General features: G+C 46.0%; 1 protein-coding gene across 1 annotated transcript; it reads right to left on the bottom strand.

Moving 5' to 3' along the window:
* LOC101595656 (WAP four-disulfide core domain protein 18-like) lies at positions 1-6,969 on the bottom strand. The gene is made up of 3 exons (XM_045159546.1): positions 6,888-6,969; positions 6,128-6,276; positions 1-93 (listed from the first exon to the last, which is right to left on the bottom strand). Exons 1-3 carry the CDS (start codon positions 6,967-6,969, stop codon positions 1-3), a joined length of 324 nt encoding a protein of 107 aa, XP_045015481.1.
* Positions 6,970-13,605: the final 6,636 nt, after the last annotated feature.

Below are 13,605 nucleotides of genomic sequence, written 5' to 3'. Positions count from 1 at the left end.
TCAAAACTCATCAAAGTGCTGAGAATAGTTGACTGTTGAATGTTCTTGACTAAATGAGACATCTCTATCACGACCTCCAAGGCTCCGGAAACACTGTGGAAGAGGGGGCAGAAAGAACATAAGAAGAAGGTGTGGAGGAGTGTTTTAGGCATGAAGTGGCCATTACATTCATCACCCCATAGCAGGTGGTGTTACCTTGGTGAGGCCTGCACAATACTGGACCTATCAATATTCTGTTGGGGAGGACAGTGATGAGAAAGACAAAAACACAGACTAGAGGAGGCTTTGGGATTCTGCTGGGTGGCCTCCTGCCTCACATCATCCCAGGAAGATTGTTCCTAGAAGGAAGACCCCAGTGAAGATGTAGAGAACAATGAGATGATGTTACCATTGGCTCGAGGAACACCTACAAATTTACCGTCTTATAAACAGTTTCTCCTTCCATCTCTCCCACTGCCCTATTCCTCAAATCCTGACATTTAGTTAATTTCATACCCAAGCTCTTAAGCAGGAGATGTGTTCAACAGAGGTCCTCTGATGACCAGTGTTGTGTGCCAATCTTGCTATGTTAGAGTCCCTAATTTCAAGCCCTCATTTAGATTTTACTGGGAAGGTATTGTAGTCTCCTTCTCGTTGCTGGGTGAAAACACGTGACCAGAAGCATCTTGTGTGAGGAAAGGGTTTATTTCAGGCTCACAATTTCGAGGGGAAGTCTCATCATGGTGGAGAAAGCATGGCAGAACAGGCAGCCATCTCACATCTTCATACTCCAGGAGCGAGCAGGGAGCAGTTGAGTGAACTAGCTCTCAATGTGCAGTAGGAAGGATTTAATAAACTCAAGGCCACCCCTAGTAACATACCTCCATAACAGAGCTCCACCTCCCAAAGGCTCCACCAAGCTGGGAACTACCTAGGAGGTTTCATGAAGACAATTGAGGCTATGGGGGATATTTTACATTCAAACAACCACAAAATGTATTTTGTAGCTTTGATATTAGGCCAGTGACTTTAATTCACTTATCTCATTCTAGATGGTCAGAGGACAGAGCTGGGAAAGCTGACTAAATAGATTGAAAAGCTAGAGGAGCAGAGCTGTGTCTTCTCTGGTAGAGACATCCCACACCTCACCATGGCCTGGGACATCCAACCTGTTTTTCTTGGCAACCGCCCTGTGGAGTTGGGTCAGCCTAGGCAAGCCCCAGCCATGTGGGCTAATTCCATGCTTTCTTTCTTTAATTTTTTTTAGAAAGAGGCAGATAGAAAGAGAGAGAAGGGTCTGGAGGGATGGCTTAGTTCTTAAGGCATTTGCCTGCAAAGCCAAAGTATCAGGGTTCAATTCCTCAGGATGCACATAAGCCAGATGCACAGGAGGTGCACATGTCTGGAGTTTGTTTACACTGGCTGAAGGCCCTACCATACCCATTCTATATTTCTCTCTTCCTCTCTCTCTGTCTCACTCTGTGTGTGTGTGTGTGTGTGTGTGTGTGTGTGTCTGTCTGTCTGTTTCTCAAATAAATAAAGAAATAAAATATTTAAAAACCAAAGAAAGAAAGAGAGATTGGGCTGGAGAAAATGGCTCAGCAGTTAAGGCATTTGCCTGCAAAACCAAAGGACCAAGGTTCAATTCCTCAGAACCCATGTTAGCCAGATGCACAGTGGGCACACATGCCTGGAGTTCATTTGCAGTGGCTGGGGTGTCCTGGTGTGCCCATTTTTTTCTCTCTCTCTTCCTCTTTCTTTGTCAAATAAATAAAAATATTTTTAAAAAAAGAAAGAGAAAGAGAGATGGGTGTGCCAGGGCCACTACCCACTGTAAACAAACTCCAGACACATGCACCATCTTATGCATCTGGCTTACATGGAGACTGAGAAATTGAACTTAAGACCCTAGGCATTGCAAGCAAGTGTCTTTAAGCCATCTCTCCAACCCCGTTACTTTTATTATTATATTTCATGTATGTGTATAGATATATATGCTTATGTACATGATGTGTTCATATGCTCTGTAAGGTCAGAGGACAACCTTTGTGTGTTTGCCTTCCTCTCTTTCCATCTTCTTTATGACACAAGGTCTGTCATTTGTCAGTCTAGCTGTCCAATAGCTTCCAGATTCTCCTGACTCACAATACATTGAGGTAGCTGTGTTGGAATCACAGACACATTCCCCGCTTTATGTCTACCATTCATGGGTGCTTGAGAATTGAACTTGAGCCATCATGTTTGCAAGTAAGTGCCCTTAACTACTGAACCATACCCAAGTCCCCAAATGCTGTGTTTTCCTCCCTCCCTTCTTTCTTTCCTTCTTTCTTTCTTTCTTTCTTTCTTTCTTTCTTTCTTTCTTTCTTTCTTTCTTTCCTTCCTTCCTTCTTGCTTTCTTTCCTTCTAACCCCTTCTTCCCCCATGCCCTCTTTCATTTTGTTTTCTGAGGTAGTGTATCACTCTATCCCAGGCTGACCTGCAATTCAGTATATAGTCTCAGGGTAGCCTCCTACCTCTACTTCCCAGGTGCTGGAATTAAAGGTGTGTGCCACTACACCTGGTCTAACTTTCTTCTTTTTCCTTACTTATTAATTAGAGACAGAAAGAGGGGAAGAGAGAGAGGATGGGCATGCCAAGGGCTCAAGCCATTGTAAATGAACTCGAGATGCATGTGCCACCATGTTCATCTGGCTTACGTGGGACCTGCAGGAGTGAACCTGGGTCCTTAGTATTTTCAGGTAAGTAATTTAAATATTAAGCCATCTCTCCTGCCTATAATTTCTTTTTTTTTTTCTTTTCAGTTATTTTATTAACAACTTCCATGATTATAGAAAATATCCATGGTAATTCCCTCCCTCCCCCCTTCTTTCCTCCTTGAAACTCCACTCTCCATAATGTCCCCTCCTCCTCTCAATCAGTCTCTTTTATTTTGATGCCATCATCTTTCCTACTATTATGATGGTCTTGTGTAGGTAGTGCCAGGCACTGTGAGGTTTGGATATCCAGGCCATTTTGTGTCTGGGGGGAACATGTTGTACAGATTCCTACCCTTCCTTTGGCTCTTAACATTATTTCCGCCACCTCTTCCGCATTAGACCCTGAGCCTTGGAAGCTGGGGAGAGATATTGCAGTGCTCAGCACTCCTGTCACCTCTTCCCAGCACCATGATGCCTTCTGAGTCATCCCAAGGCCACTGCCATCTAAAAGCAGATTCTCTACCGAAAGTGAGAGTAGCATTAATATAAGGGTATGAACATTAAGAGAAGTGCTTACTAGGCAATTTTATGAGCATAGTTTATACATTTAGCCAAACAGCAGCAGTAGTTAGACCCCCTAGGGCTCATGACTTTCCCTGTTTTAAGTTTTCAGTATCAGGGATGTATTCCCTCTCATAGAGCAAGCCTCCAGTCCAATTAGAGGGCAGTTGGTTTCCACCCTGACAGACGTTCCACTAATATACCCATTCTGCCTATACTTCCTTAACATGTATCACTTAATGTTTCTTTCTATGGTTGATACGAGCTAAGAAAGCCTTCCGGAGATATAGAGTCGCCTTCTGACTGTAAAGTGATTGGCAAGCTGGGAATGAGTGGATCAGCTGAGATGATAATGTCCCTCTGTTCTGTGGAGCCCATTCTGATCAAAATATCACTGGGAAGCCAAAATAAAGAGCAAGGTTTTTAGCTCTTCCTCCAGCCACATATTAGTAGTCACAGGAGTTGATATGTCTTGAGAAATGTGACTTGAGAGAAATTGAGACTTGAGAGAATTGAAACTGGCATAAAGGAAAGAGGCACATTTAAGAGCATTCCTCAAAGAGCAGATCTATGGAAACAGGTAGAACAACACATTTGATATCACCTGTGAGACAGACCCTATCACTGGGGTGGGGAAAGGCCATCGAGGTCAGGTGCTTCCTCGTCAATTTCTCTGAGGAGTCAGGGTTCACATTTCCACCCCAGATCCTCCACCAATCTATCAATATTGAGCCTTGGGCAGTCACGCCTGGGTCTGGCTTAGACCCCACGTAGCTGACAATCCAGAGGCCAGGTGGTGGTAATTTCTAGATGTCAGTGCAGAGCTTGAAGAATAGGGCTGGAACAAAGTTTCTACAGGTAGAGCTCTAGTGAATCCTCCCTCCTAATCCAGGTATGAACTGCTGCTGCACATTGGTACCACTTAAAGTCCCCACACCGCAAAGGTCAATCTCCTGGAGTTAGGCATCTTTAGACTATGGCATCCTGTACCTCTTCCTGCTCCTCTGGAGTCCTGACCTGGTGAACTCAGCTGTATGCCTTGATGTGAGAGGCCCTCTCATTTAATTTTGTTTCATTGAACAAAATGATGCCCAAAGAATGCCCCAGATAACACGCCAAAGACACCAACCTGGCAGGAGGATGACGTGAGGCAGGAGGACCTGGTCTCCGACCTGCTGGGATCCTGGATGCTTGGTGTTTATGGGCCTGTCTGTAGGGTGTTAGTGTGGAAGGTTAATGGAAGAACAGTCCGCAAAAATAATGCCACAGATAGAGTTTATTTGGACACAAGCGCTTTAGAGAGCAGTCACCCACGAGAGACCTTCGTCTTCAAGGGCTGTCATTCCAGAGCGAGGGGGTATATAAGCAGAGGATTCATGCCTGCAGAAGAAGTCTGGGGCTGGTCATCAGGCTTGGTTGTAATTATCCACCCAATCTGTCACACGGCTGTCAGTCTCCTACAATACAAATTTGATCATGATGTGTTCTCTGCTGAGCAGCCTCCAGCTATTCAGCACTCAAAGCCCATGGCAGGCACCTCATTGCTCTTTATTGTGGCATCTCTCCCCCGCCCCAGAGCTTCAGAGACACCTACCCAGCACAACTATTTTCTCATCTTCTGAGCGCATTCACCTTTTCCTGCCCTCTGACTGGCTTGACTTGTGTGTCAGGCTTACTTACCCTTAGATCTGCACATGGCACTGTGACATCTTCCTCCCCTTCCCCAGGCAAAGCCAATTTAGCTTTTTTGATTTTTTTTTTCTTTTGAGGTAGGGTCTCACTCTAGCCCATGCTGACCTGGAATTCACTATATAGTGTCAGGCTGGCCTCAAACTCACGATGATCCTCGTACCTCTGCCTCCCAGTGCTGGGATTAAAGGCATGTGCCACCACACCCAACTAAATGTGTAGCCCAGGCTGACCTAGAACTCCTGATCCTCCTGCCTCTGCCTTTTCAGCAATTACCTTTTCCATGCACCAACACAACGGGCCAATTTTGCTTTTAGAACTTACTAGAAATTGTTAAAAAGCTTAAGGTTGAGACACAGGTCTTTTGCCTAGTCAGAGGAACCTTTTTATTGAACTCTAACACATTCCTACCTGTGACATAGAAAATATTCAAATAAACTAGGTTCTCATGTAATAGGTCATCTTTCTTCCTACCAGGAACACCTGTTTTTTGAGGAGAGCTAAACCTCTTTGGTTGGGAAAGAGAAGAAGAATGAGAAATCTTAGTTAATAGTGACCATGGAAAGGTAAGGTGAGTGTTACTAATCTCACTTTTGTGCCATGGGGCTGTCTTTGGAGAGGGGAGAGTCTTAGATATTTCAACCAAACGTCCTTCTGGCATTGACTCACCGCAACTCTCATTTCTTTTCTTTCTTTGTGTGGGCAGGTCTCTATATGTGTGTGTGGTGTGTGCACAGGTGAGTGAGTAGGCATATACATATGAGTGTGGTGTGTGTGTGTGGTGTGTGCCTGTTAGGGTGGGAATGTATGTTCATAGGTATGTGGGTCCATTCATGTGTGCCGGCACACTTGTGTGAGCCCACGTGTGCACTTAGCTAATGTCTGGTACTTTCCTAAGTCCCCTTCCACCTCATTTGTGGCTGAATGTATAGCTTACTGATTGGTCTGATCTGGCTAGTCAGGGAGCCCCAAAGCTTCCCTGTCTCTTCCTCCCTAGAGCTTGGATGAAACATGTGTGTCATCATACTGGGAATTTCATGTGGGCGCCTGGAAGCCGAACTTGGGTCCTTTTCCCACAGAGCCAACTTCCAGCTCCTTTTCCTTGGAACCATGTTGACTCCTTAGTGCCATGAAGAAGGCAGCATCTGTCCCCTGGGAACTTTGTCCACCCCTTGGGTGGCTCTTCCTTGGTTTCTACTCACGTAGAAGACAGGCTGCATGCAGACGTGACCACACCCATTGCTGCAGCACTTCATTTTCTTGGGACAGGAGTTATCTCCAGAACACCTTTCCACACAAATCCCGACATTTCCGGGGCGCACCTTAGGACAGGCTCCAGGTTTCTCTTGGCCTGAAATGGACAATGGTGTTTGTGGAGCCTGTGGTGAGTGAGTCAGGGTGACCCTGATGCTGGTGGTTTGAAACCTCATCCTAAGCAGGACACCTCCTGCTTCCATTTCCTCCTTGGTGCTCCTAGATGCTTCCTTCCACGCCACCAGCTGCACGCACTCTTGTGCCCCAGTTTTCACCGACGCCAGTGATGCAGTGATGCAGATGTTCTCCTACTCCAAAGCTTGTGCATCTCAGCAGCGGAGAAACCTGCCTGCCCTGTCACCCTGTCCCCATCCTTTGCTTCGCAGAAAACATTATAAAATCTCTGACCTCCACCAGCCTCCTCTCATTCCCCACTACCTCTGACACATGTAAGAGAGACTGACCCTGGGGTCCCATATTCAGAGCTCATCTCCTGACACGGGGAACCACCCGGCTCTCTGCTCCAGCATCAGTACTCACTGAGGTGGTAAGAATGGAACGTTCGATGGGATGATCACTGCCATAGCTCAACGGAACTGGGTCTGATCTAAGCAGTGGATACAAGGCCTGTCTCTGCGGCAGCTAAGCCCCAGGCCACAGACTGGGCTCTGAGCCCCTCTCTGCTCTCAGATCCCATGGCATACTCACCTCTGGGAGATCTCAGAGCCCAGGCCATGTCCATCCCCACGGCGATTAAAGCCACCAGAACCACGACTGTGACTGTCCTCATGTTGGCGTTTGCTGTGAGGCACACACAGAGCAAATTTATACCCTCAGCATCAGCAGAGACACGTGGGTGGGGCAGGAGGCAGTCAATTTGGAAATATTTGAAAAATCATAAAATTTCCGGAGAGCACCTGCTGGTAATCTAATTCTTTTGTTCTATTTCACAACCTGATTTTTCCAGTTGTGCTATTACAGATGCAAATGGAAAAGTGAAGAAATCCAAGTATGGCTTTTAGTACTGTGTTCCTTGTTTCATTACTGTTTGGCTTTTATATGATTGATGACCAAAGAAAGGAACGGGCTATGTGTGATTCATAATATGAGAGAGAGACACAAAGGGAGAGCTGAAGCTGGCATGGCAGGTGCAGACTGGCATGGTCTACCTGGGGGCTTCATAAAGGACTAGTAATGCAAGGATGTGAAATGCTTCTGGGAGAGATGGTGAATGTATGATGTGGAGCCATTGACCAGCCTCTCCTCCCCCAAAGGACTGACATCCCTAAACAGGAACAGAGTTGAGGCCACTCTTACCTACACAGGTAGGCAGTGAAGCCACTGTTGGAGGACATGTATGCTCAAAGACCAAACCTGGAGCACTTGAAGGTCAAGAGACCAGCTCTACTCTGATGGTTGCTGGTCACTGACCAGTGCTTCTCTGTGCTCATAGGCTCCTAGAGGGAAGGCTGCATAGGTGAGCTGAGGAGGGAAGTGAGCCAAGGGAGCACACCAGATGTCCCATAGACATTGAGTAGAAAGCTTGCCCTATTACCAACACCATCACCAACTTTTCAGGAAAAAGCTATAGTAGCAAAACCCCAGTGGTACTAGGGGAAAGTTCCAAATGTCTGCCTAGCTATCCCAGCAGGTACCGTGCCTGAAACCAAACACCGGTTGGGACAAAGGGTTATTTCTCAGGAGTTGGGAAGGTGTTTCAGAGTCACATGGTGTGTAGCGTCATGTCTCCAGGGGCCCTGGACTCTCCTTCAGGCTGAGGAGTCATTCCTGGGTTTTTGTAACTTTTGCAGCTCCAGAGATTCTGGTGGTGCTGTGTTCCTTGACTGTCATGGTATCTTGTGCAGCTCTCTTGCTGTCCCTGATGGTCAGAGCAGGGTCCATGCTTGTTCAGAGGGGCGCTCAGAGGGGCAGGTGTGGCAGGACAAGTGACAGTGCTGCAGGGCCCGCGTCCAGTGTCCCAGAGGGCCGCGTCAGATGCCAGCGGAGGCCCGCGGAGCCTGGGAAGGATGGAGAAAGGATGGGAGGTGGATGGCTCTCAAAAGGAGGAAACACCATGAAGCTACTGTTTTTTCAATCCCATGAAATTTCTTCCACCAAAGAAATAGAGACCTGGAGAGGTGGGTTCAATTATGGAGAAAGTAAAGTTACATCCTTTTACATTTTAATTTGATTTCATTTCTTTGCAAGCCAAGACAGAGAGAATGACAAAAGGACATACCAGGGGCCCCTGCCACTGCAAACAAAGTCCAGATGCACATGCCACCCTGCACTTCTGGTTTCATGTGGATACTAGGGAATCTAACCTCGGCCATCAGATTCTGCAAGCAAACACCTTTAACCACTGAGCCACCTCTCTAGTCAGAGGCTGAAGGTTATAAAAGGGAAGCTAACACAAATCAACTGGGTCTTTGGATATCAGCGAGATGGGTAAACCCAGCATCCCACATGGAAAATTCACCTCTTGACCTCTAAGAGCCTCATTTTTCTCACCTACAAATTTGGAATAATATCTACTTGATGTTTTGCAAGGATTAAAGAATTCTGTGCATGAAACTCATATAGTATAGTGCCCACCAATTAAGATGCTCATGAAGGGCTGGAGAGATGGCTTAGTGGTTAAGGCTTTTGTCTGCGCAGCCTAATGGCCCAGGTTTTGCTTCCCAGAATCCACATAAGCCAGATACGCAATGTGACACATGCTCACAAGATGGTGCATGCATCTGGAGTTCAGTTGTTGTGGCTATAGGCCCTGGTGTGCCAATTCTTTCTGTGTGTATCTCTTTCCCTCATAAGTAAAAAACTTTAAAGGTGCTCATGCAGTGCTGTGAACTCTTTTCTTTCATTCTCCTGAAGAAAGGACATTCATTAACAAGGTGAATCAAACTCAGGTGTGGTGGCACACACTTGTATTCCCAGCACTTGGGAAAAGGAGGCAGGAAGATCAGTAATCCAAGGTCATCATTGTTTAGATAGGGGGTTTCAGGACATCTGGGCTACATAAGATCCTATCATCAGATAGATAGATAGATAGATAGATAGATAGATAGATAGATAGATAGATATCACTACAAATAATTTGTCTCTTCCTGAGTAGATCTGTGTTGAGAGTGTTACCATAAAAGCAGGTCCCCCAAATCATCCAGCTACTATTAAAACTGTGTTCCCTGGGGCTGGAGAGATAGCTTAGTGGTTAAGGTGCTTGTCTGCAAAGCCTAAGGACACATGTTTGACTCTCCAGATCCTATAGAAGCCAGACGCACAAAGGTGAGACAATTGCAAGGTTGCACATGCCCACTAGGTGGTGCCAGCTTCTGGAGTTTGATTACAGTGGCTGAGGCCCTGGTGTGCCAATTCTCTCCCTGTCCTGTCTTTCTTGCTTGCGTCTGTCACTCATCTAAAAGAAAAAAAATTAAAAATGTGTTCCCTGAGAAGGAAAATCATTTTCTTTCAGATGGACATATTTCAAACACTTATCATATCTAAACCTGAAATTACTTCAAAGGTGAAAATGCACTCACAATTTTGCCTCTCTGTTACTACATGTTTTTCCATTTTCTCAAGAGGAAGAGTTTAGAAGGAAGAACAGAGGGTGATAAGTGGCAGAGTGAGGGAAGTCTGCCTGGTCTACGAAGGTTCATTGAGGAATGCATCTTGGGATATGTTTCTGCTCTTAGCCATCAGAAAAAAGAAAAAGAAAAAAAACAGTAAAAATTTTCATCATCTTCAGCTAGATTCCTGTCCTTTAACGGTGATACTTTGAAAGGTTATAGTTTGAGGTGGGATGTAGGCAGAAGAAAATGTGTATAAAATGGCACAGTAGAGTATGGTTTCTTCTCATCTGGAAAGCAAAATTGAGAGAAAGGCATTATAAGAGAGTGCAGAAACATGGGCCCGTCACTTGGAAGTGGTTCCTCAAACCATAGCTCCCTTTGCTTGCTGGTTGGTCCTCATCTCTTGTGGCTCTGGTGCCCACCCAGACCCTAGAGAATTTTCACTGGAAAACAAAGTAAGCAGATACCAGCTCTCCGGCACCAGGTTAAGACAAGGAAGTTGTAGGACAAAGGAGAAGGAGAAACCAAAGTTTCAAATTAGGCAATAGGTGAAGTCCCGTATTACCCCACCAAGAGGACTCCGTGCTGTGTCCTTTCTTCACGGGACTGTCCCGACTTCTCTGTGTTGCTGCCTCTTTGGGAAATGATTTCCTTCATTACAGAGTGCCCAGGGGCAAGGCAGCATGAGAATAAGGGCTCTATCACAAGGGAGGAGACCCAACTCTGCTCTCTCAGCAATTATGAAAGTAGACAGGTCAGTGATCCACTCTGGGGCTTCATTTGGCAAATGAAAGGATAAATTCTTTCCCAGGTAGGAACCCAAGCCCCCAGATTCTCAAGTAGAGATATACTTCCTGAGGGTCTAGTCCCTTGCACCAAGACTTAGCCATCATTATCTCCTGATGAAGCATCTTGAGATTCCCAACCCCATTATAGTCTTTAGAATGTCTTCATCTCACTCCTTCGGGAGGATTGACTCACTATCCAGAATGTTCCCTTCCCCTTCTTCTCTGAGCTTGTATGGGTCAGTGTAGTAGAGAGCTTCACTCTGCTGAGATGAAACATCCAAACCAGGCACAGTTTCTGGAAGGTAGAGATGTATTTCCATTTAACAGACCCAGGGGAAGGTCCATCCATGGCAGAAGCTGGGTCCCTCTCACAGACTTAAGCAGAGAGAAAATTCCACCAGCCTGCAAACACCAAAAAGCAACAAACTTGAACCTGCAGCAAGAAAGACCCCAGAGCTCAAACCTCTCTGCACACCTCTGAGCTAGAATTCAGATCCTCCTCCAAACACACCTTTGGTCTGGACCCCAGGTTCTGCACTCCTCCCCGTATCCCCCCTCCCCCTACAGTGACACCTCCTCCAGCCAGGCAACTAGAGACCCAAGTTACAAGCTTTAATAGAACACCGGCGTCTATGGGGGACACACACTCAAACTACCACAGTCACTATAAGGGACTCTTCAGTTGGTGATGTATTACTTTTCTATTGCTGCTACAGCAAGTCACCACAAACTTGGTATCTTAAAACAACACACATTTAGTTCCTGAAACTTCCGTTGGTCAGAGATCCAAACTTAGTTGCACTGTGCTGTTCTTCGTTTGGAGACTGTCTGGGAGAATCCATGTCCTTGCCCCTTCCAGTCTCTAGAGCTTCACTGTTGCGACCCCAACAGCATAGCATTTTATTTCAGTTGTCACATGGCTGCTTTCCCTCCTCCTGCTTCATCCCTGATCAGGGCATGTGACCACATTTAGGGCCTAGCCAGCTAATCTGGGATACTCTCTTAGTCTAAGTATCTTTGCCTCAAACCTACATGCAAAGCCCTCTTTCCATGTATGGTAACATTCACAGGTTATAGGTTTAGGATGTGGACATAGTGGGGGCTGTTGTTTAGCCAACTACAGTGATCTAAACCTTATTTCAGGCCTGAGGACCACCCACTCTCTCTCTCATCCCATCCCCTCAGAACAGAATTTTATATCTCTAACCTACACTCTAACTTCCTAAGCCATCATGTCTCCCTCTCCTTTAGGCCCTGAGGATATCCTGGGATGACATCATCCAGGGACAGTTTTTATGATGATGGATAGTTCTGTGTTTTCATTGTCCAGCATGGGAACTAACACCACATATGGCTATCAAACTTGAACGTGACCAGTGTGGCTGAGAAGCTGGATTTAAATTTTATTATCTTAAATTGTATTGAAATGTAAGCAGCCACTCTGGCCAGTGGCTGACATACTGGACAATTCAAATCCAGATAAACCAAAACAGAAGCTAAGGCCAAGCAGGTTGCTTGCTGCATGCCTCTCCTCACACGGAGGGTCAGCTCTGCCCCTAACCAGCTCCTCTCCATAGCATCGGAAGGAAGTTCCCATAGAGAGTATGACATGCCGGCGCAGGCTGAGGGCAGGGCAAGGCAGGGAATTATTTCAGTTGGCCCAGAGAAGAAGAAAGTTCCAGTTCTGCTTTTATCCAAATCACTTACAAAGCAGTCTCTTCCTTGTCCATCTTCTTCAGTGGGTCACTCTACGGGAGACCACAGATGTGTGTCTTTAGGGAAGCAGTATAGGACAGAGCACCAGCCTGGGGGTTGATACCAGCTACAGTTCTGCTTTGCCACGAACTAGTTGAATGGCCTCTGGAAAGTTACTTCCCAGTCCTTAGGCCTCTGTTTTCTATAAAATGAGAGGCTCGAGCCACAGGGTCTATGTCAAGGATTCTTCTAAACATCAACAGGCTATGGTCTGATCAGATATTATTGCTTATATAAATCTACTTTGAGGCCGTGTTCTCTCTGAACCATGCAAGAGAGACCCATGAGTTCTCTCTGACCTCAGTAAGTTATAACCAAGAATCGTTAAGCAGTCATGATTTAGGTGACTCCTATAATACTTTTTGAGCCAAAACAGACACCCCATGGGTGTTCTACACATCATTGGCTAACAAAAAATGGCCTTGCAAAGTAGACTACTTTCCAGGTAGGAAAACAGATTCTAGCAAGGCCAACTGATTCTCCTAATGTCACAGTCATAGGATGAAGATGTCACCTGAGTGACTGGACGCCTTTGTGTTCCCTGTGTGTGTGCCGCTGCGGTTTCTCCATGAGATGTCAAATTGATAACCCTTAGGATCACACTTGGCCTTCTGGGTCATTCTTTCATGATGCTTCCCAAGGGTTGGATTTTAGGGTCAGAATAGAGGCACCAAAGCAAACAGTACACTGGGTAGAGCAGGGAGACAGAAAGCAGGAGAGGGAGAAAGAGAAGGAAGGTAAAAAAGGGAGTATGTGCACCATGGAGCAAAGCTTCAGAGAGAGAGAGAGAGGGCCAGAGAGGGCTTTATGGGAAGAGGGTAGAAACTGCCGGGCAAAGGAAGGGCCTTGGGTAATGTGCTGAGATGTGTGTGGGGGTGACTTGGGGGTGTGGCAGTTCACTCCTCTCAGCCCAGAAGTACCCTCAATTACCATAACAGGTTGTGGTTCTAAAATGCTCCACCCAGTCTAGGCATGATCAGATGGGTGTGGGAAGAGAGCTCTGGGACTTTTACAGACCTAGGACACTCAGCAAATTCACTTCATCTCTCTGTGCCTCTGTTTCTTCTGTAAAACTGAGGGCAACAGTCCCCACTTCATATAGGTGGTGAAATACTGAAACTACTGAGTGATTTCCTGTACTGAGACCATTAGATGCATATTAAGAAACCAGTAATTACACGTTCTTTCAAACTAATAGCACCAGGCAATGCCCTTCCTCCCAAATCAGATTAAAACCACAAAGAAACCATGTTAAAAAAAAAAATCAAAGGTTTATTATGAAATGCATGAGAGCAACTGCATTATCCAGAT

Source organism: Jaculus jaculus, chromosome 9, assembly GCF_020740685.1.
Source record: "Jaculus jaculus isolate mJacJac1 chromosome 9, mJacJac1.mat.Y.cur, whole genome shotgun sequence".
Classification (NCBI taxonomy): domain Eukaryota; kingdom Metazoa; phylum Chordata; class Mammalia; order Rodentia; family Dipodidae; genus Jaculus; species Jaculus jaculus.
This window is presented reverse-complemented; position numbering and strand designations above follow the sequence as displayed.

What these genes read in the sequence shown, in the direction of transcription:
- LOC101595656 (XM_045159546.1), bottom strand. Translation starts at nt 6,969, where the DNA reads ATGAGGACAGTCACAGTCGTGGTTCTGGTGGCTTTAATCGCCGTGGGG. An exon ending in GGCTCTGAGATCTCCCAGAG is followed by an intron (nt 6,277 to 6,887) that starts GTGAGTATGCCA and finishes TGTCCATTTCAG; the next exon opens with GCCAAGAGAAACCTGGAGCC. An exon ending in GCATGCAGCCTGTCTTCTAC is followed by an intron (nt 94 to 6,127) that starts GTGAGTAGAAAC and finishes CCTCTTCCACAG; the next exon opens with TGTTTCCGGAGCCTTGGAGG.